This window comes from Chiloscyllium plagiosum, unplaced genomic scaffold (assembly GCF_037043375.1).
Source record: "Chiloscyllium plagiosum isolate Xiang-an unplaced genomic scaffold, Cpla_swu_hap1 HiC_scaffold_4, whole genome shotgun sequence".
Classification (NCBI taxonomy): domain Eukaryota; kingdom Metazoa; phylum Chordata; class Chondrichthyes; order Orectolobiformes; family Hemiscylliidae; genus Chiloscyllium; species Chiloscyllium plagiosum.
The window spans coordinates 133699473-133723093 of NW_028270142.1; the positions used below are offsets into that span (position 1 = coordinate 133699473).

The 23621-nt window shown below is 42.7% G+C and overlaps 1 protein-coding gene across 1 annotated transcript in view; it reads left to right on the forward strand.

Annotated features, from left to right (window-relative positions):
• Positions 1-18727: 18727 nt before the first annotated feature.
• The window catches only part of LOC122548864 (guanine nucleotide-binding protein G(s) subunit alpha-like), a 310047-nt gene continuing 305153 nt past the window's right edge, over positions 18728-23621 (forward strand). The window contains exon 1 of the mRNA XM_043687749.2: positions 18728-19381. Within this exon, the coding sequence (XP_043543684.2) occupies positions 18970-19381 (412 nt within the window). The 5' untranslated portion in view covers positions 18728-18969. The remainder of the gene's footprint in view (positions 19382-23621) is intronic.

Consider the following 23621-nt stretch of genomic DNA (forward strand, 5'->3'; position numbering starts at 1 on the left):
TTGGTAACCAGGAGAATTGGTGATGGTTAGATTAGAGGTGGTATGTGGACTTTAGTGAGATTTTCTCATGGCAGCCTGGTCAAGAAAGTAAAAGCCCATGGGATTCAAACCAATGTGGCACTTTGGACCAAACATTGGCAGAGAAGCAAGGAGCAGAGGGTGATGGTAGAGAGACATTCCTGCGATCGGAAGTCTGTTTCCAGCAAGGTTCCAGCGGAGTCCTTGCTGTTTATGGTGTACATTAGTGATTCAGACTTAAATGTTCGAGGTTTGATCAAGTCTGCAGCTGACATGAGACTGGGTAGTGCAGTCAATAGTGCAGAGGATAGCAGTAAACTGCAGGAGACAGGTCAGCAGGGCAGACCACTGGCAAATGGGATTCAACCCAGAAAATCATAATCAAAGACCCCTCCCACCCCCAGTTATAATCTCTTCTGTCAGGCAGAAGAAACAAAAATTTAAATACAAGAACCAACAGCTTCTTCCCTGCTGTTCTGATACTTCTGAATGGATCTTTTAGATTTCAAATTTAATGTTGGCTTTGCTTTTTGTGCACTTGCTCTGCAGCCATAACATTGCATTGCTCGCTGTTCTATTACCCTCACACACTTTATATGGTGTGATTTGCACACAAAACAAAACTTCTCACTGTATCTAGGTATATGTGACAATAGTAAATCAAATCAAAAGTGTGAGGTAATGCAGTTGAGGGAGGCTAATGAGGCAAGGGAATCCACAATGGATAAAGACCCTGGAAAATACTGAAGATCAGAGGGATTCTGGTATACATATCCCTGAAGATAGCAGGGTTAGTAGATAAGGTGGTTAAGAAGGCATATGGGAATACTTGCCTTTGTTAACTGACAGACAAAGTATATGAGCAGAGAGGTGATGTGGGAATTGTTTGAAACACTGGTTAGATCACAACTGGAGTACTGCCTGCTGTTCTGGTCACCATATTATCAAATGTATATTATTGCATTAGAGAGGGTTCTGCAATTTACCAGGATGATGCCTGGATGGAGGGTCTGAGGTGTGAGGAAAGATTGAATAGGCTGGAGTTATCTTTCTTGAAGCAATGAAGGTGAAGGTGACCTTATAGTGATGTATAAGATTTTGGGGATCATAGATAGGATGGAAAGGAATGCAATTATTTTCTATGAGTAGAGGGACCAATAACCAGGGATATAGATTTAAGGTAAGAGATAGGAGGCATAGGAGAATTGAAAAGAATGATTTCAGCCAGATGACGCTGGGAGTCTGGAACTCATTGCATGAAAGCATAGTTGAGTCAGAAGGTCTCCTAACATTGAAGCAGTATTTGTATTGACATAACCTTCAGGAATCTGGATACACAGCTGAAAAATGCGATTAGTGTTGACTAACACAGGCAGGATGTGCCAAATGGCCTCCTGTTGTGCTGGAGATATCTATAAATCTATTCTTGTTGCATGGGGCTCTCAATTACTAATTCAGTGATACTACCACTACATTGTCTGACCTTCGGGTGGAAAAAAGGTCATTTATAAAACAGCCGAAAATGGTTGAGCCTAGGGCGTTACCTTGAATAATTAGGGTTCTTGGGGTACAATGGATATTTCCTGACCTCAGAACCAGGGATGTTGGTTTCTGGTCCCACAAGCATGTGCCTGTCAGTGTGAAGGGCAAGACTGGCAGGCGTAGGAACATTGAATGACTAGAAATACAGAGGCTCTGGTCAGGAAAAAGGAGGTATATGTTAGGTATAGACAGCTGGGATCAAGTGAATCCCTTGAGGAGTACAAGAGGTGTAGGAGTACATGTAAGACGCAGATTGGGAGGGCAAAGAAGGGGACATGAGATAGCTTTGGCAGACAAGATTAAGAAGAATCAAAAGAGATTCTATAAGTATATTAAGGGCAATAGAGTAACTAGGGAGAGAATAGAGACCCTTAAAAATCAAGATGGACATCTATATGTAGAAGCACAGGAGATGGGTGAGATCCTCAACAAATAATTCACCAAAGTATTTATGGTGGAGAAAGACATGGAACCAATGGAACTCCAGGAGATAAATAATGAAGTCTTGAACAGAGTCCACACTACAGAAGAGGAGGTGCTGAAGGTCTTAAAACACATCAAAGTGGACAAATTCCCTGAACCTGATCAAGTGTATCCCAGGACATTGTGGGAACCTAGAGAAGAAATTGTGGGGCCCCTAGCAGAGAGAATTGTATAATCGACAGCCACAAGTGAGGTGCAGGAAGACTGGAGGATGGCCAATGTCTTGTCATTATTTGAGAAAGGCTGCAAGGAAAATTCAGGGAACTATAGAGCAGTAGGTCTGACGTCAGTGGTGGAAAGTTGCTAAAGGGGATTGTGAGAGACGGGATCTACATGCATTTGGAAAGGCAAGGACCGATTAGGGATAGTCAGCATGGCTTTGTGTGAGGGAAATCATGTCTCAAAAACTTGATCAAGTTTTTTGGAGAAGTGACCAAGAACATAGATGAAGTCAGAGCAGTAGGCAATGTCCCTACATAGACTGGTTGGTAAGGTTAGGTCACATGGGATCCACGGACAGCTAGACAGTTGGATACAAAATTAGCTTGATGGTAGGAAACAGAGAGCAGTGATAGAGAGATGTTGTTCAGACTGAGACCACTGGTGCTGGGTCCACTCTTATTCAGTATTTGTATAAACTATTTGGATGAGAACTATTTGGATGAAGCCTTATTCATTGTGGCTGGTGACTTCAACCTCAAGAGGGTTCTGCTAAAGTACCACCCAGACATCTCCTGCCCCACTAGACGACCGAATATTATGGACTGCTGCTACACAACTGTCAAAGATGCTCCATCCCCTATCCACACTTCGGAAAATCAGATGACAACGCTGTGTTCCTCCTCCCAGCTTACAAGCAGAAGCTGAAACGGGAGAATCCTTCATTGAAAGAAATACAATGCTAGTCAAGGCAGTGGAAAAGCGTCTCCTTGGAGCTGCTTGGAATGGGTGGACCGGACCATATTCAAGTACTCAGCGGAAAACCTGGACAAGTACACCACCACCATCATGGACTTCATTAGCAAATGCTAATGTGTACCAAAGAAGTCAATCAGATGTTTCCAAACCATAAACCTTGGATAACCCAGGAAATCCACTCCCTACTGAAGACCAGGCGAGCAGCATTCAAGTCGGATGACCCAGACCCATACAGGAAATCTGGATACAACCTCCGCAAAATCATTGGAGGTGCCAAGAGGCAGTACTGGGCCAGGTTAGAGCCCCAAACCAACTTTACACACTCCCACGGCCTGTGGCAAAGCCTAAACAACATAATGGGATACAAAATGAAGCGCAGCAAGATTACAGACAAAAAGACATCCCTCTCTGACGCGCTCAATGCTTTCGATGTTCGCTTCAAGCAGAGTGCCAGAGGTGCGGTGTCACCTGCCCCAACAATCTTGGATGCACCTGCTCCCTCTGGCATGGCTGCAGATGGCAGATCAGTCTTCCTGGGAATCAATGCAAGGAAAGCAATAAGTCCGGACAGAGTCCCGGTCATGCATTTTGATCCTGTGTGGACCAGCTGGCAGAGGCATTCACTGACATCTTCAACCTCTCCTTCCTACAAGCCAAAACCCCCATCTGCTTCAAGAAGACCATCATCATCAGAGAATATAAGAAAACATGTGAAATGTGCCTTAGTGACTACTGCCAGGTGGCTCTGACATCCATAATCATGAAGTGCTTCGAGAGGCCAGTCATGGCCCATATCAATGGTCGTCCCACAGCCTGCTCCTATCCCCTGACATAACAGGTCCATAGTGTACACCATTTACCTAGCCCTCCACTCATCCCAGGAACATCTGGGCAACCAGGACACCTATGGCAAACTCTTGCTCATTAACTACAGCTCCATTTGAACATCATTATCCCTCCAGTCTGATGTCAAAACTCTGAGGTCTCAGCTCCGCCCTCTGCAACTGGATCCTCTGTTTTCTGACCGACAGACTACAGCCCGTAAGGATAGGGAACTGCACCTCCTCCACAATAACCCTCAACACTGGAGCCCCCAAAGGATCCACTCTCAGCCCCCTAATATACTTCCTGTACACACATAACGGTGTTGCTAAATTCCAAATGAACGCCATCTACAGGTTTACTGACAACACCACCAAGGTAGGACAGATATCAAACAATACTGAGTCAGAATGCAGCAAGGAGAAAGAGGGCTTGGTGATGTGGTGCGATGAGAACAACCTCTTTCTCAACATCAGCAAAACTAAAGAACTGATCATTGAATTTCAGAAAGAAAGAAGGAGAACACACCCGCATTAACATTAATGGAGCGGAGGCTCCTAGGAGTGACGATGGTTGGGAGCGTCAGGCTCCTAGGAGTGACGATAGCCAAAAACTTGTCCTGGATTCCCCAAAAGATGCCACAGCTCAGGAAATTTGGCATGTCCATAAGGACCCTTACCAACATTTACACATGCATCATAGAAAGCATGCTGTCTGGATGCAGAACTGCTTGGTACAGAAATTGCTCTGCCCAGGACCATAAGAAATGATAGAAGGTTGTGTGCACAGTCCAGGCCATCATGGAAGCCAACCTTCCATCCATGGACTCCATTTACACAGCTCACTGCCCCCCTGTGGAAAGGCTGCCAACATCATCAAAGACCCATCGCACCCTGGTAATGATCTCCCACAACCTCTTCCATTGGACAGAATGTCACAAAGCTGGGCCTTTTTTCTAAAAGCTGTTCCTTTTCTCAACGATACTATGTCCTTGATTTTTTTCAGAGGGGTCATAAAACTCTCCTGGTTCCAATTAGATTCATTTGGTACAGAGATTAAAGAGTATACTGCAAGGCTTTTTGTTTATAATTAAACAAATGAGACTTCAAGCCAAAGTGATCATGTTTTAGAAATGACCTGTATAATGAAAGGGCAGTGGTCAGCTCTCTAGCTGAGCAATTCAGTCAAGAACTAGTTAGGAATTCAGCTGTGTGGAAACAGGCTTTCTCTCGCTCTCTTTCTGCCCTTCTAACTTCAACCTGTGAGCGTCTGTTCTATTTTTAAACTGCTTTTTAAGGGGGTTTGCTTATTTGGAACAGTGTAATTAAGCCTAGTTTGGATAGACTGAGTTCTGTCAGGGTTCTTAATTCTAATTCTTTGTGTTTCATTGTGTAATTTTATGAATAAATTTCTGACTGTTTTAAAACCTAGTAGTCGACCTAGCTAACATACTCCGGATAATTTTCACTGTACACTTACTGAAACAAATTGCAAAGTTATGGTCTGGATTGCCTGCTCAAGAGTGTTTTGAGTGGTCTGGCCAAGTCCATAACAGCTTGAGGGCTCTTTGCGGGATTTAAAACAGTGAGTGGTAGGTGCTAGTGTCTTTATTTCAGGTGTTGGTTTAAATGGGGGGACAAAGCTTGGGATAGTAGTGGCTGTTTCAGTCACCAAACATTTTCTGGAAGTGGATGTAGTGACTTTGGAAGCTTTGCAAAAGGTGAATAACATGAAGCTGCAGGAATTAGCAGACAAGCTGGAAGTGGAACTGCCTGCTTCTGTGAGAAAAGGAGAGATAATTTCAGCAGTAGCTCAGTGTTTAAACTTGCTGGAGAAACCATCAGAATATAAGGGGATGGCAAGAATTCAATTGTAAATGAAGCAGCTTGAGTTAGAGGTGAGAGAAAAGGAAAGGACAGCAGAAATGAAACAGTTTGAGTTACAATTAAAAGCAGAAGAAAGGGAAAAGAGAGCAGCAGAAGAGATGGAAAAAGAGAGACCTTTTGAACTTCAAAACTGACACTTAAAAAGGAAAGTCAGCTTAAAAGGCTGGAGATAAAGGCTGAGGGTAGGCTTAGTGAGGAAGAGAGTGAGGATGAGCAAGTTCCTGGTAGTCAGATGCCGAGTGTGAAACAGTATATTCAAGCATTGCCTAAATTTAATGAGAAGGATGTGGAAGCCTTTTCCATCTCATTTGAAAAGGTAGCTAAACAAATGCAGTTGCCAGTGGCAATGTGGGTTTTGTTTAAATGAAACTTGTAGGTAGAGCTAGTGAGGTATTTGCAACCCTATCAGAGGAGGTATCTGGGGAGTATGAGGAGGTGAGAAAAGCCATTTTAAGTGCATTTGAGCTTGTACCAGAAGCCTATCGACAATGTTTCAGGAATCTAAGGAGGGACCCTGGTCAAACCTATATTGAGTTTGAAAGGATCAACAGAATAATTCCGATAGATGCATAAGAGCTTTAAAAGTTGAGCAAACCTATGATGCCCTTAGAGAGGTAATTATTTTAGAGGAATTCAAAAATTCACTACCTGCAGTAGTACAAACTCATGTGGAAGAGCAGACAGTTAAAACAGCAACTTTAGCAGCTGAAGAGGCTGATCCATAAAACAGGGTTTGGCATCCAGAATCAATTTCAATCCATGAGGGATAGAAACTGGGGCAAAGAGAAATCCTCATGTGGAAATGGAAAGGTAGATCTCAGTGAAGATCATAAAGATAATTTACCACAGGGTAAAAAAGAAACCTTTGAGGGGGACAAAGAAGTTAAAAAGCTCCGATGTTTTCATTGTAATAAAGTAGGCCACATGAAATCACAGTGTTGGTGGGTTAGGAGAAAGCCAGATGTAGGAAAACTGGACAAGTCTGGGAGTTTTGTTGGACTAGTAACAAAAAGAATAAGGGAAGTTAGACAACTGCCTCAAAGTGTACAAGATGATCAGAGGTTGATTAAGGAGAAAATGCCTGATCTGCTTAAAAAATAAACACATATGGGTAAAGTTTATTTACATAGGTCGGGAGAATCAGGTAAAGAAGTTACAATATTAAGGGACACAGGATACTCTCAATCTGTAATGCTGAAGGATGAGGAGATATGTGCTCCTGAGGGACTATTGCCAGAAAAGGTACTGGTAACAGGAATTCATGGTGATACAAAAAGTACTCAATTATGTAAAGTGAGGTTAGAGAGTCCAGAGAAAAGTGGAGAATTTGTGGTAGGAATACTGAACAGACTCTTAGCTCCAGGAATACAATTTGTCCTTGCAAATGATATAGCTGATTCACCAGTCGCAGTGTCACTAGTCTAGTTGAAAAACCAGTGGAGATGCAGGCATCCGAAGAAATGAAGGATCTTTATTCAGGAATTTTCCCTGATTGTGTGACCAAAGATCACAGAGGCACAGGCCGAAGCAGGAGAGATCAAAAGGCACAGATAAGGAAGCTGACATAGCTTTATCTGAGACTGTCTTTGATCAGATAAGTGGCACAGAGCAGGGGCCAAATAGAGGCAGCACGGTGGCTCAGTGGTTAAAACTGTGAGGGACCCAGGTACAATCCCCTCAGGCAACTGTCTGTGTGGAGTTTGTACATTCCTCCCGTGTCTGTCTGGGTTTCCTCAGAGTGCTCTGGTTTCCTCCCAAAGGAGAAAGTGAGGACTGCAGATGCTGGAGATCAGAGCTGAAAAATATGTTGCTGGAAAAGCGCAGTAGGTCAGGCAGCATCCAAGGAGCAGGAGAATCGACGTTTCGGGCATAAACCCTTCTTCAGGAATGAGGAAGGTGTGCCAAGCAGGCTAAGATAAAAGGTAGGGAGGAGGGACTTGTGGGAAGGGTGTTGGGAATGCGATAGGTGGAAGGAGGTTAAGGTGAGGGTGATAGGCCTGAGAGGGGGTGGGGGCAGAGAGGTCGGGAAGAAGATTGCAGATCAAGAAGGCGTTGCTGAGTCTGAGGGTTGGGACTGAGATAAGGTGGGGGGAGGGGAAATGAGGAAGCTAGAGAAATCTGCATTCATCCCTTGTGGTTGGAGGTTTCCTAGGCGGAAGATGAGGCGCTCTTCCTCCAGGCGTCGTGTTGCCATGGTAATAACTGCTTCAGGTCATTTTGATTTTCTTGTAGAAGGTAACTCAATCATTTATCCCAATTTTTGACAAGTTCCTCAATGTCCAATTTGATTTGAGGAATGTCCAATTCAGAGTCCTCTGAACTTGTCCTTCCTTCTGTGCTGTAATTATTAATATGGGTGGTACGGTGTCACAGTGGTTAGCACTGTTGCTTCACAGCACAAGAGACCCAGGTTCAATTCCTGCCTCAGGTGACTGACTGTGTGGAGTTTGCACGTTCTCCCCGTGTCTGCGTGGGTTTCCTCCGGGTGCTCCGGTTTCCTCCCACAGTTCAAAAATGTGCAGGTCAGGTGAATTGGCCCTGTTAAATTGCCCGTAGTGTTAGGTGAAGGGGTGGAATGTAGGGGAATGGGTCTGGGTGGGTTGCGCTTCGGCGGTTCAGTGTGGACTTGTTGGGCCGAAGGGCCTGTTTCCACACTGTAAGTAATCTAAACCTTCTCCTCTTGCTTTCCTTCCCTGGTCAAAATACCTTGTGAGCATATTCACATGACCCACTCTGGGAAGTACTAACCTAATTGTGCATGATGCAGATATAAGAGATGCTATTCAGATTAAGCAACATCCTTATAGGCATAACCCTCTAAAGTTGGCACAGGTTCAGAAGAAGATAGAGAGCATGCTGCAGGATGGCATAATCAAGTGAGTTACAGTGACTGGAGCTCACCCATGGTCATGGTGCCAAAGCCACACAGTACCCAATAGTTACATGTGAACTATGGCAAAGTCAACGCCATCACAAAGGCTGATGCATATCCAATTCCATGGTTAGAGGACTATGCTGAAAACATGGGGCAAGCAATTTACATTTCTCAGTTGGACTTGCTCAGACACTACTGTCAAGTACCTCTGTCAAAGAGAACAAAGGCAATTTCAGCTTTCCTAACGCCAAATGGACTATATCCATTCAAAGTCATGCAATTTGATATGAAAAACGTTCCAGCCACATTTCAGAGGCTGACTAATAAGGTCGTTGCCGGGTTAATCAATTGTGTTGTTATGTTGATGACCTGGTGATTTTTAGTCACTCATGGAAGAAACATTTATAGCATTTATTGGATTTGTTCGATTGACTTCGGAAGGCAGGCTTGGTGGTAAACATAGCTAAAAGTGAATTTGCCAAAACCCAAGTCAGCTTCCTGGGCCATATTATTGGACATGGACAAATGGCCCCATAGGATGCGAAATGAAAATAATTGAGGAATTTCCCACACCGTCGACGATGAAAGCCGTTCCTGGGATTGAGTGGATTTTACTGAACGTTTGTGCCGAGCTTTAGCAGTGTGGCTGCTCCACTCACTGAATTGTTAAAGAAGGGCAAGAAGTTTCAGTGGACAGGAGACTGTCAAAAGGCGTTTGACAGCCTAAAAACTGTCTTAACCATTACCCCAGTATTAGGCACACCCGATTACATGAAGCCTTTCAAAGTGGCTATCAATGCCAGTGATGTGGGTGTCAGTATGGTGCTCCTGCAGGAGGATGACGAGGGAATACAAAGACCCATCGGGTATTTTTCTAGGAAGTTGAACATTCATCAACAGAAATATTCAATGGTGGAGAAAGAGACTTTAAGCTTGGTGTTGGCATGACAACATTTCAGTGTTTATATTGCCAGCAATGCATCTGAGACAATCGTATACACTGATCACAACTCATTGACATTTATGGAAAGCTTTAATGACAGAAATGCCAGACTGTTTCGATGGAGCTGATTGTTGCAGCCATTTAATTTGGCAATTGTGCATGTGGCAGGTCGAGAAAACGTGATTGCCGATGCATTATTGAGACTCGAATGAGATAAGGAGGTGTTCAGTGGTGGGAGTGCCATGGCCAGAATTTGCATGTTTGCATGTGTATAGTTAGTATAGTATATATGTGTGCTTTAGACTACTAACCAGTTTGTTTTCAAAGGGTTTTAAAAATGAATCCTTCTTTTGGTATTGATGGTACCTTTTTTCTAAAAGCTGTTCCTTTTCTCAACGATACTGTGTCCTTGGTTTTTTTCAGAGGGGTCATAAAACTCTCCGGGTTCCAATTAGACTGGTTTGGTACAGAGATCAAAGAGTATTGAGAGGCCTTTTTGTTTATATGTAAACAGATGAGACTTCAGGCCAAAGTGGTCATGTTTTAGAAGTGACCTGTATAATGAAAGGGGAGTGGTCAGCTCGCTAGCTGAGTAATTCAGTCCAGAACTAGTTAGGAGTTCAGCTGTGGAAACAGGCTCTCTCTCCCTCTCTCTTTCTGCCCTTCTCACTTCAACCTGTAAGCACCTGTTCCATTTTTAATGTTTTTTAAGGGGGGGTTTGCTTATTGGGACTGTTGTGTATTTTCGGAACAGCATAATTAAATCTAGTTTGGATAGATTGAGTTCTGTAGGGGTTCTTTATTCTGTTCCTTGTGTTTCATTATGTAGTTTCCTAAATAAATTCCTGTCTGTTTTAAAACCTAGTAGTTGACCTAGCTAACTTATTCCGGGTAATTTTCACAGTACACTTACCAAAACAAATTGCAACGTTATGGTCTGGGTTTCCTGCTCAAGATGGTTTTGAGTGGTCTGGCCTAGTCCATAACAAAAAGATACAGGAGTTTGAATGCACGCACCAACAGGTTCAAGAACACCTTCTTCCCTGCCGTTGTCATATTGATGAATGGACTCTCTAACTTTAAATAATGCTGATCTTGTTAATGTTGATCTTGCCTAACGCATGCCTTGTGTGATATAACCTGAATGCCTCTGACCAAGTTTTCTTAACCTTATGCTCTGTATGTCCTCGCTTGCTATGATCTGCCTGTACTGCTCTAAAACAAAGCTTTTCACTGTACTTAGGTACACGTGACAATAAATCAAAACAATCAATCAATCAATAAAGGAGGTATTGTTAGTAAGTTTGAGGATGATACCAAAATTGGTGGCATACTGAACAGTGAAGAAAGTTATCTCAGAGTGCAATGGGATCTTGATCCCCTGGGCCAGAGAACTGAGGAATGGCAGATGGTGTTTAATTCAATAAATTAAATAGGGCGGCACGGTGGCACAGTGGTTAGCACTGCTGCCTCACAGCGCCTGAGACCCGGGTTCAATTCCTGCCTCAGACTGTGTGGAGTTTGCACATTCTCCCCGTGTCTGCGTGGGTTTCCTCCGGGTGCTCCGGTTTCCTCCCACAGTCCAAAGATGTGCAGGTCAGGTGAATTGGCCATGCTAAATTTCCCATAGTGTTAGGTAAGGGGTAAATGTAGGGGTATGGGTGGGTTGCGCTTCGGCGGGTCGGTGTGGACTTGTTGGGCCGAAGGGCCTGTTTCCACGCTGTAATGTAATCTAATCTAAAAATGCAAGATGTTGCATTTTGGTAAGACAAACCAGAGCTGGATGTACACAATTAATTGTAGAGCCTTGGGAGATGGTGTCAAACAGAAAGACTTAGGTGTTCATAGGTACATAGTTCCATGAAAGTGGTTTGGAGAAAGTGAGGACTGCAGATGCTGGAGAGTCAGAGTCAAAAAGTGTGGCACTGGAAAAGCACAGCAGGACAGGCAGCATCCGAGGAGCAGGAGAGTCGACATTTCGAGCATAAGCCCCTCATCAGGAGTGTGGGGGTGGGGGCAGAGAGATAAGTAGGAGTGGGGGGGGGGGTGGGGAGTGGGGCTGGGGGAAGGTAGCTTGGAAAGCAATAGGTATTTGCAGCTGAGGGGTGATGGTGATGGGTTGGCAGAGAGGTTGGAGTGGGAAGGAAGATGGACAGGTAGGATAGTTCAAGAGGGCAGTGCTGAGTTGGAGGGTTGGATCTGGGATAAGGTGGGGGGAGGGGTGATGAGGAAACTGGCAAAATAGACGTTGATGCCATGTGGTTGGAAGATCCCAAGGCGGAAGATGAGGCACTCTTCCCCCAGACATCAGGATGGCTTGGATTTGGCAGTGGGGGAGGTCCAGGACTTGCATGTTCTTGGCAGTGTGGGAGGGGGAGTTGAAGTGGTCGGTCACAGGGCGGTGGGGTTGGTTGGTGCATATGTCCTAGAGATGTTCTCTGAACGTTCTGTCTCCTCAATGTAAAGGATACCTCATCAAGAGCAACGGACACAGTAGATGAGGTAATGAGTAGACAGGGTAGTGAAGAAGACATTTGGTATGCTTGCCTTCATCAGTCAGAGCACTGAGTACAGGAGTTGGCACATCATGTTATGACTGTACAAGATATCAGTAAGGCCATATTTGGAGTACTGCATATAGTTTTGGTCACCCTCTTAGAAGAAGGATGTGACTAAAATAGAAATGGTGCAAAACAGGCTAACAAGGATGTTACTGAGACTGGAGGGTCTGAGTTATAGGGACAGGCTGGATAGGCTGGGATTGTTTTCCCTGGAGCATTGGAAGCTGAGGGGGTGACCTTATAGAGGTTTATAAAATCAAGAGGGGAATACATGAGGTGAATAGCCAAGGTATTTTCCCTATGGTAGGAGGGTCCAAATTAGATGGGATAGGTTTAATGTAAGAGGAGAAAGACTTAAAAGGGACCGAAGGGGCAACATTTTAACACAGAGCGTAATGCATATGTGGATCAATCTGCCAGAGGAAATTGTGGTAGAGGCAAGTACAATTTCAACATTTAAAAGACATTTGGACAGATACTTGGAGAGGAAAGGTTGAGAGGGATATAGGACAAACACAGGCAAATGGGACTAGTTCAGTTTAGGAAACTTGGTTGGCAAGTTGTGCTGATGGCTCTATTTCTGTGCTGTTTGACTCTGACTCGAGTCCAGAGGTATGGAATAATATAGCCGGATAGGTTGCTTAAAAAATATCTACCCTAAACATACTGTAGTGATGTCCCGGGACTGAGATAATTGACCTCCAACAGGCACATTCATTTTCCTTCATGTTACGTATGATTCCAATCTGTGAAATTTTCTCCCAACTTTTCTAATTTTGCTAGGAGTCCCAATGCCATGATTGGTCAAATGCCGCTGTGATGTCAAGGGCAGTCACTCTCCCCTCACATTTGGAATTCAGCTCTTTTGTCTATGTTTGAACCAAGACTGTAATGAGTTCAAGAGGTATATGGATCTGCCAGAACTGAAATTGGGTATCACTGAGCAGGTTATTGCTGAGCAGGCCCTGCTTGATAGCACTGTTGATGACACCTTCCATTACTTTAATGATGATCAAAGCAGACTGATAGGCTGGTAGTCAGTCAAGTTGGATTTGTTCTGCGTATTTTGCATAGGTCATACCTGGAAGAATGCTTCCATTTTGCCAGGTGCGTACAATGCAGCCAGTGGTAACAACATTGTAAAAGGTGGTCCCTTTAAAGAATGCTCAAGAGATAATTAAAAAGCAGCTGATAATCATTCAAAAACACATTTGAGCACTAGTTGTCCACAATAAGGGATTTGGTTAGGAAGGGGACAAATTAAATTTGTGTTTGTATTCAACAATATAAACAGTTGTGGAAGGCAGCCTGACTCCAGCTTTAATAAATAAATGAGTAATAATTCAACAAACAGTGAAGGTTTTGTCCAGGTGAATAGTTAGTTCAGGAGCATTTTTCTTCAGTACAGTTGCCTGAATGGTGTCAAGTCCCATAGTGTTTGTAGTATCCTGTGCCTTCAGCTGTATCTTGATATCACATAGTGTAAATGGTGAAGGACAGAGGTCAATCAATGGATGTTTATGTGGACTTCCAGAAGGCTTTTGATAAAGTCCCACACGGGAGATCATTAGCTACAGTGGAAGCCCATGGAATTGGGGGCAAATTAATGATATGGATAGGAAATTGGTTGAGTGGCAGGAAACAGTGATCTTGAATAATAGGCAAGTACTCAGATTGGCAGGAATTGACAAGTAGTCCCCCACAGAGGACACAATTATTCACAATATTCATTAATAACTTGGATAATAACAGCATTAAAAAATCAATTATCCAAATTTACTGATGACCCAAAATTGGTGTTGATGACAGGATAAAGTGACAACTGGACATTGATAAAGTGAATGGGCAAAGCTGTGACAAATGGATTTTAATATAGGCAACTGTGAGGTTATCTATTTAAGACTGAAAAATGATAGAACAGGGTTTTGTTTAGAAGATACATTGTTAAATACAGAGAATGCCCAATGAAACTTGAGGGTTCAGATGCATAGCTCTTTAAAACACTATGAACAGGTACAGAAAATAATCAAGGCGACTAGTGGAATGCTGGCCTTCATCCCTAAAGGGCTGTAGTATAGGGGTGTAGACATTATGCTGCAGTTAAACAAACCCTAGGTAGACCTCATTTAAAATACTGTGAGCAGATCTGGGCACCACACCTTCGAAAGGATGTTTTGGCCCTGGATGGAGTTCAATGCACGGTTACAAGGATGATACCTAGACTTCAGGGTTTATGTTTAAACAGATTAAGCTTTCATTCTTTGGAATTTAGAAGGTTAAGGGGTGATCTAATCAAGGTTTTCAGCATACTTACAGGAAAAGACTATTTCCACTTGAAGATCCTAAAATGGGGGTGTAGACTAAGAATCACAGCCAGGCCAATCAGGAGAGATGTTAGAAAGCACTTCTACATACAAAGAGTAGAGTATGTTTGGAAAACCCACCCTCAAACTGTGGTTGATACTAATTCAATTGTTGAACTTAAATCTGAGATAGACAAATGCTTGATAAGCAAGGATATCAAGGGAAAAAAAACCACAGGGCAGGCATATGGAGTTAAGCCACAGATCAGCCATCATGTTATTGAGTGGTGGAGCAGGCTTGAGGGGCTGAATGACCTACATTTTGGCAAAATTCCTATGAATTAAAGTGACTGAAGACTGGTATCTGTAATCAGATGCCCCCAATTCCTTGAACATTTTTAAAATCTCTGGATTTTCAAAGAAGGGGAGGTGCTTCAACAGCAGAGAATAAGGAAGTGGTGGGTAAAATACACAGATATTTTGCATCTGTTTTTGCTGTGGAGATGCAAAAAGCATTCCATTAAAAGCTGGCAATCAGGAGGGAGAGGGGAACGTGGTAAAACCCTTCTCTAGAGAAGTGATACTGAACGAACTGATAGTGTTGTGGACTGACAGGTTCTTCTAGAGTCTTGCAAGAGGTGGCTAGTGATGAGGTAATGTGTTCATTAATTTTCCAGTTCTTGCTCAATTCTAGAGAGGAGGGCAGATAAACCGAGTCAGCAAAAATCTGACAAATGCAGTATAGTTTGGCAAAATGCAAATTTCATCTTAACATGAAGAACAAAAGTGCTGAGCCTGACCTGAATGAAGACTGACTCTGGACCTCGGAGGTGCAGAAGAATTTGGATGATCTGGTGCACTTGTCACAAAGTTAGAATGCAGGTGCAACAAGTAATTAATGCTAATGGAAGACTGTGAGTGATACATAAAAGTAAGAATGTTAAGCTTCAGTTATACAGGACAGTGCTGGTCTCCTCATTGAAGGAAAAATGCAAATACATTGGTCATTCAGAGGGGGTTGCTAGGTTGATTATCTGGAATGAGCAGGTTGATTTATGAGGAAATCTTGGACAGACAGTGAAGTGTTTTACTGGAGTTTAGAGTGAGAGTTCATTGAAGTGTATAAGATCCTGAAAACAGTTGACAAAGTGAGCATGGATAGACTATATTCTCTCAAGTGAGTACAGAACTAGCAGCCCATTGCTAAAAACTTGGAACCTCCCTATTAGAATGTGGGAGGAACTTTTTTTTAAAAAAATGGCTTTGGTACAGAAGAATTAGCAGGAGTAGGCAATTCAGCCCCTCAAGCCTACCCTGGTATTTGATATGATCATGGGGTCATCTCTGTCTCAACTCCTCTTTCCTGCCCTCGCCATAATTCTTCAAGGTGTTACAAATTAAAACCTGTCTGGTTCCTCCTTAAATTTACTCAATGTCCCAGAGTCCACTGCACTTTGGGGGAGTGACTTTGTGACATTGGGATTCTGCTGCAGAAGGCAGTTAGTGGAATGGGGATTCATTGAATAGCTTTAGGCTGATCTAAATAGATTCATGTTAGACAAGTGAATCAAATGTTGTTGAGGGTAGATGGGAATATAGAATTCAAAAGCCAGCAGATCAGCTTTGACCTTATTGACTGTTGGACCAGCTGAAGGAGTCAAATGGTCTATTTCTGCTCATCATTCACCTGCTTCTATATGATCTCTTTGAAACAGATGGTTCTGAGGGGATTTGATAGGGTGGCTGCTGAGAAATTGGTTGATGAATTTAAAACACTTACTGAATAAGAGGCCAATCCATTAAGGACTGAGATGAGGAAAAACTACTTCCTCAAAGCGTTGTGAACCTTTGGAATTGTCTTCCCAGAGATGTTCATTTTGTTGAATGTTTAATGTGGGAACAGAAAAGCTCTGTCTCTCAGGAATAAGGGAGAAGAGAAGCAAGCTGGAGAGTGAAGTCCAATGTCAGCCATGTTGAATAGATGGAGCAGGGTTAATTGGTCCAGTGGTCCAATCCTATTTCTTGTGTTCTACTGTTCATTGTGGGTTGGAAGAAGAGGATTGAGACTACAAAGATTTCATAGAGATGAGATTTAAAGTGTAAAGGTATGGTCAGTCACTGGTAATGGGATGGGCATCTGAAGGAAGCAAACTTGCAGGGTTCAAGCAATAGAGCAGGGGAATGGCACTGATTAGGTTGTCCTACTGAGAGCTGACATAGAATCAATGGAATCTTTCTGCACTGTAATGACTCCATGGCACACTACCATGTTCCATTGCAGTCTAAAGGACGAGTCCTGGCTTGAAAGAAGTTTGCGGATGCTATGATCTTCCAATGTTCTCGCTTACATCTGTACTGTATATCAGTTGGCACAACTTTCTGGTTTTTATACTAAACACCTCAATGAACAAAGCCAAAATATCCCATCAATTTCTTTAAAATACTCACTGCACTTGTCCTGTCCCCATTCAACAGTTTGTGTGTACATGGTGGGTATTTCTGTTCCTGCACCCTCTTTTAAAATTGTATCATTTATCTCATTGTCTAATCTATTCTTTATACCAAAGTGTATCACTTCACACTGCCTTACATTGTCTCCTGTGTTTCCATCTTGTAATCATGGGAGAGTGTTTTCAGTGCCTCTTGATGGATATTTCACCTCAGTTCTTGCTGTATCTTTGTGTTCTAAATATCTGGTGGGTGGGGGGGAATTGTCGTCACTACTATTTTTTAAACAGTGTTATGGCATACATCATGTGCCAACAGTGAGGAATCATCAAACTGCTTTGTGACAAAGTTAACAGTGGAATGGTATAATTTTTAGATATTTAGCCATACACCTGCCTCTCATCTGAGTTTGTTGCATGACTTGCTCACGAATAACTGCAAGCACGGTTAACCTCACGGAAAAGTTGACAGCAAAATCGGACTCAATTCTTAACTGTTTACAGTAAACAAGAGTATGGTGCCATAGCAAATAGCAAACAAGTCACATGATATTTCTAAAGATGCCACACCTCTTTTTAAACTTCTATAACCTCAAGCAATTAAACAATGTCTTGAACTTAAAAACTGCTTTAGGTGTTGTGTTTGACTCACGACGGAAATACCTTGTTTTCAAAATTATAATTATAGCTCCTGCCTCACGCACTTGATGTGATTTCTAGATTCATTACACCGATTTAAATAAGTTTGAAAGCTGTACAAATTGTTTCCTTGCTCGCCAGGGCAACAGGGTGAAATTCCAAAATATTCTTCCCCCTCCCCCCCCCCCCCCCCCAAACTCCTCCAAATTTATGCAGATATGACACGCTGGGTATACTCGGGTAGTCGGTCAGACGGCATCTGAGAGGTTTTAATGGTCCAGATTTCATCAAAACACGATAAAAGCAAAATGTCGCAGGTGCTGCAAATCTGAAATAGAGACAGAAAATGCTGTAGAATCTCAGCAGGTCCGGCAGCATCTGCGGAGAGAGAAGCAGAATTAACATGTTATGTTTAACGACTTCGGGTTCCAAAGAAAAGTCCTACTGGACACAAAATGTCAGCTGTTCCCCTCTCCACAGATGCTGCAGAGTTTATTCAGCACTACTTTTTAACATGTAGCAGATATATTTCGCTGTGTTGTATAGTGTTACATCCACATAGCTCCGCTAGTTCAGGATCTTTCCGTCGAGTATTTGTCCATCTATAATTAATATTATAATCTTTAGTCCATTTACTAACCGGTTTTTTATTTTAAACACCTTTCACAAGAAACATTAAAGACCTTTTATGTTTTTCTAGTTACCCTCTGTCTGGATGGGGGCAGATAAAGAAACCCCTCGTTGTTTGAGGCCTTCTAGGCTTTATATTTGGGACATTGAAATCTGATTTTTTTTTTAAAGCTGGATGATTAATGAAGGAAATTCCTCTGTCAAGCAGTGTTTTTTTTAACCCAAAATATCACTCTCTCAGAGGAACTCACCCTCCCTCCCGCCACCAATTCTTTAGTGTTGCTTATGATTTAAAAATCAGGGAGTTCGGAACGATTGGAAAGGGGGGGGGGGGGGTGCTGTCAAAGATATTCTACCATGGTGTAATATTTATGTGTTTTGGCACAGCGTTTTGTTGTTCCTCCATAGATATCGTGAGGCTGTAAACAAATCCGAAGAAATGCTGTGACTTGTGCGTTTTTACAAAAAAAAATGATTCCTGAGGACAAGTGCTGAGGGGATTGAAGGGCAGATCAATGAATTGTTGGGAGGGAGGTGGGGATGGAGGAGGTCGGATTGGTTTGGCTCTGGTTCCAGGAGTTGGGCTGTGAGTTTGGAGGATTTACGGTAAGGTGGACCACTGGTCACTGGGATCAGGTGATTTATGAGTCTCGAACGCCGTATTTGCTTGTGCACAATGGAACATTGGGGATTTTAAACCATTCAGTCTCTTGCCTTTTTTAAAAAAAAAAAATTCGGGTGTTTTGTTTTTAAATTTGGGGGAGTGGGAGAGAAGGGACTGTAAATCGACCAGCTGCATTTCGGTGGGTGGGTTTGTGAAGTGTGAGGATGAAACGCTGATCAAAGCGGTTTGTTCCAGGCCCTGTGTGTGGGGGTATTCGCCTCTCCCTGTCTGTGGAAACATGGGGATGTGCTACAGCCTGCGCCCGCGGCTGTTCAGCGACCCCATCGCGTCAGTGTCCACCAGCAGCCCGGACTCGGAGCCTCCGGCAGCGGCTTCAGCCCCAGCCGCAGCCCCGCAGCGGGGGGAGACGGTGGAGCGGCTGCGGAGTTCCGACTGGCTGCGCGATGGCCACCAAGCCCAGCGCGGGGACCCGGACAGGCTCCGCGACTGGCAGCCCCAGCAGAACGGCGGAGAGCGGCAGCACGGCGCCAAGAAAGCAGCCCCCGAGAAACCCAACAAAAACTGGGACAGGCTGCGGGCGGAGGAGAAGGAGGCGGAGAGGGAGGCAAAGAAAGTCAGCAAGTACATCGACAAAATCCTGAAGGAACAGAAACGCGAGTACAAGCAAACTCACCGGCTGCTCCTGCTGGGTAAGGTCATGTCAATGTAAGGGCCCCGCTTCTCTCTCTCTCTCTCTCTCTGTTTGGGGGTAGACTGACCCATTAAAGGGACACTGAGGGATGGCATTTCATGGTCAGTGTGCACGCTCCCTTTCCCTCTGCTCTGACAGACAACTATGGTTTTGATGGTTCACACTTTTTAATTTCATCACTTCATCCATCATTGTCTTGAAGTTTAAACTTGCGCCTCCGATCTTATATCAAAACCCATGTCAAATTAGCACTGAGCAACTTGTAAACTACGAGAGTGCTGTCAATGTAAAAAAAAAACACCCACTGAGCTGTCTTAAGGATGTGACCGGCAGGGTTAATGAAGATTTTGTCTCCTTGTGACAGCGTATTTTCCACGTAACTTTGCATCATCACCAGACCTGGCCGCGTTACACAGTCACTACAATTCATGTTACATTAGTAATCACACAACACCAGGTTATGGTCCAACAGGTTTAATTGGAAGCACTAGCTTTCGGAGCGACGCTCCTCCATCAGGTGGTTGTGGAGGACACAATTGTAAGACGCAGAATTTATAGCAGAAGTTTACAGTGTGATGTAACTGAAATTATACATTGAAAAATAGCTTGTCTGATGAAGGAGCTGCGATCCGAAAGCTAGTGCTTCCAATTAAACCTGTTGGACTATAACCTGGTGTGTGATTTTTAACGTTGTACACCCCAGTCCAACACCGGCATCTCCAAATCATGTTACATTAATGCCCTGGATGAAAATAGTGACCCTTGCAAGCATCCTTTTAGTAACGAAGGGCAGCCAATGGATTTAGTCCACTTGGGTTTTAAAATGTGCTCCAGGAAAGGTTTTTCGCACAAGAGCTGACAAGGTTGAGTGCAGCATCAGTGTGGACAGACAATTGATTTAATGGGATTAGGGTTAAGGTTTTGAAGAAAAGCCATATTAGCTCTGCTCACGTTTCTTCTCTGGTATTTGTTTCACACCTTTTTTAATGTTAGCAGCCTGTTACCTACAGGATGTTTGCAAGGGTCATTATTGTCCAACCCATTAATGTAACATGCATTGTAACAAGGTGACAAAAAAAAAATGCAAATAAATAAAGTCGAGTGAGGTGTTGGAAGGAGTTCAATGTGAGAAAATGAGAGGTTTTCACTCTAGTTGGAAAAACAAAACTTATTTTAAAAAATGTGAAACTATTAAATAGTTTAGGGGGAAATGTGGTGTCCTTGCGCAGAACACACAGTTTCATGTGCAGCAAGCAGTTGTGAAGGTAAATGGTGTGTTGTAAGGAGGTTAAAGTGGTGAAGTTACACTGTAGTTGTACAGGGCTTTGTTAAAGCATATGTGAAATTTGGAGTTTGATTACTATATCTAAGGAAAGGTTCATTTGTGTTAGAGTGATTGAAATGAAGGAGAAAGTGAGGACTGCAGATGCTGGAGGTCAGAGTCAAGAGTAGGGTGCTGGAAAAGCACAGCAGATCAGGCAGCATCCGAGGAACAGGAGAATCAACATTCCGGGTAAGTTTCCTGATGAAGGGCTCTTGCCGGAAACATTGATCCTCCAGCTCCTCGGATGCTGCCTGATGTGATTGAAATGAAGCTCTGCTAGATAGACTTTGATTTTGAGTCTATGCAGAAAGATTGATTCAAACTTGCCTATATTTGCTAGTGTTTACAAGAATGAGAAGTAATCTTTTTGAAGTTTGTATGATTCTATGAAGTTTTGGCCAGGTGGATGCTGAGAAACTGTTACCCTTGAACTTGAGGGTACAGTGTAAGCCTTTTTAAGATTAAGATGAGGAAGTCTGACACTCAATTGGTGAATCTTTGGAATTTGTTACCCCACAGGGCTGTGGCTGTTCAGTTGTTGAGCATATTCAAGGCTGAGGTGGCTAGATTTTGGAATCTGAAGGAAATGTGAGGACCAGCGCTGAAAGTTGAATTGAGGCTGAAGCTCGACCTCCCTCCTCCATGTGGGATGGCAAAGAAGGGTCAAGGAGCCATGTAGCCAATTGTTCCTCTTAAGTTAAAACAAAGAAATCTGAATCAAAAACAGAAATTGCTGGAGAAACTCAGCAATTGTGAAGAGAAAGGAGAGTTAACATTTCGGGTTCAGTGAACTGTCTTTAGAGCTGTTGGATTCTGAACATGGGACGCTTGACTCAAAACATGGAATCAGTTTCTCCCCACAGATGCTGCCAACTGTGCTGAGTTTCTCCAGCAGTTTTGGTTTTTGTTGCTCTTTGTCCTAACTATAGAATCAAATGTTTGAACATCAGTTTGATTTAATTCTAATATTAGTAAATACTAATACCAAGGTTGTTCTCTTGGAAATTTGAAATGGTTGTGTTCTGTCCAGCATACTTGCTTTTCTAAAGAATTACTCCATGTTCCACTGAATGGATTAAATGGATGTAAACCATTTTAAGTTTTGATTAAGAATATCAAATATTTAAATGAAATCTGTATGTATGTTTTGGGATTTCAAATAATACCGGCTTGCTAGACTTGAAACTTTGTTTTCTGTCCAAGGGCACCACATCCCTCTGAACTATTTAAGTTTCTTGTCATTTACAATGAGTTCATATTCTTCAAAACATAAGGCAAGATCTAAAGAGGCCCTGCTTTTTCCTTTTCAGAAAGCCAACTCTCTACAATCTTCCTATTACAGCATTTAACCATTTAAGAAATTCCAGGGTCATCTTATCACTTACTATTTTTAGCAATGTATTCCACTTGTTGATTTTGTGTGAGTTGATACTTCCTGATGTAAGCCCTAGACATGCCATTCTCCTGGGAGAGATGAATTATATTACAGGGTAATTAGGGGAGGAGAATTTGTAAAATAGTCATGGTCATTTTGAGGAAGATAAATGACAGCTACCAAACAGATCTCGCCGGATCTTCCTGAGACGTTTTTCGGGAAATAAGCAATGTAAATTGGGATTACCGATTTTTATATTATTAACTGTACCATGCAAGACATTTTACAGTCTAATGTCATTGTGTAATAAGGTTGAAATGTGTGAGTGAATTAGTGACAAGCTGAAGGAAAAGTGCAGAAGCAGTTTGTGCGAAGTGTTGAGTCCAAATGAACAGGGGATGTGAGTAAAGTGCTGTTGAGTGCATGTTGTGTGACTTAGTGTTTTAATATGCATATCTGATCTGAATTTGTATCCTTGGAAGATGGCTAAATATTGAGTTGACATCAGGCAAGTAAGTGGAGATGACAAAAGATCTTGGAGACAGATGAAAAAAAACCTTGCCATGCTCTATGTAATGCGTGACAAATTACATTAAGTTTGGGTTAATAAAAGGAAAAGTTTGTATTTATATAGTCTTCCATGACCAGGGAATGCCCCAAAGTGCACTCAAGCCAGTTAAGTCCTTTTTTGAAGTGTAGTCAGCTGTTGAAATGCAGGAAGCATTACAATTCAATATAAACAGATACAAGGCACCATATATGTTAGATTTGGTAGAAAAATGTTTGTATTTCATGGTTACAATATTATAATGTGTTACGAGGAAGTTTTAAGGTGTTGTAGTGAATGTCATAGCGGGGGATGTTAAATTGAATTGAGTTCTCCAGCCTCAGTGTTAACTGTGCAATGGCAAATCACAGGAATAGGATTCTGGATCAGTGGTGCTGGAAGAGCACAGCAATTCAGGCAGCATCCGAGGACAGGCAAAATCGACTGTTAAGCCCTTGTACCTCTTTTGCCATTCAGGCTACAGGATTTTCTGTGGTTTGCTCCATTTAATCACTTTTGTTTCATATATCTTCATATTTTTACCCAAGATATCTATTCCAGTCTTGAATATAATCCCAGAAGCTAAAGCTATTTGGGAAGGGAGTTGTAGGTTGTGTTTTATATAAAATAAATGCTCCTGAGTACACTCAGGTGATCTGACTCTAAGTTGCAGATTTTGTCCTCTTGTTCTGGATTTCCTCACCAAAAGAAATAGTTTAAACAGATCTACATCATTAAAACCTTCAAATTTTCTTAACCTTGATTAGAATACTATGCAACCTTTCTGAATTCAGGGAAAAATGAACCAAGTTTATGGAAATTATCCTCATCATTTAATCCTTAAAGCCCTTATCATCACTCTATTGAATCTGCACTCCATCCTCTTGAGGCCAGTACACATTTCCTGAGGAGGTTCGATGGCTAAAACTGAACCAAAGAGGATCTGTGCAGGGGTCTGTTCAACAGAATCCTTTTTCTTTGCATTTAAATAC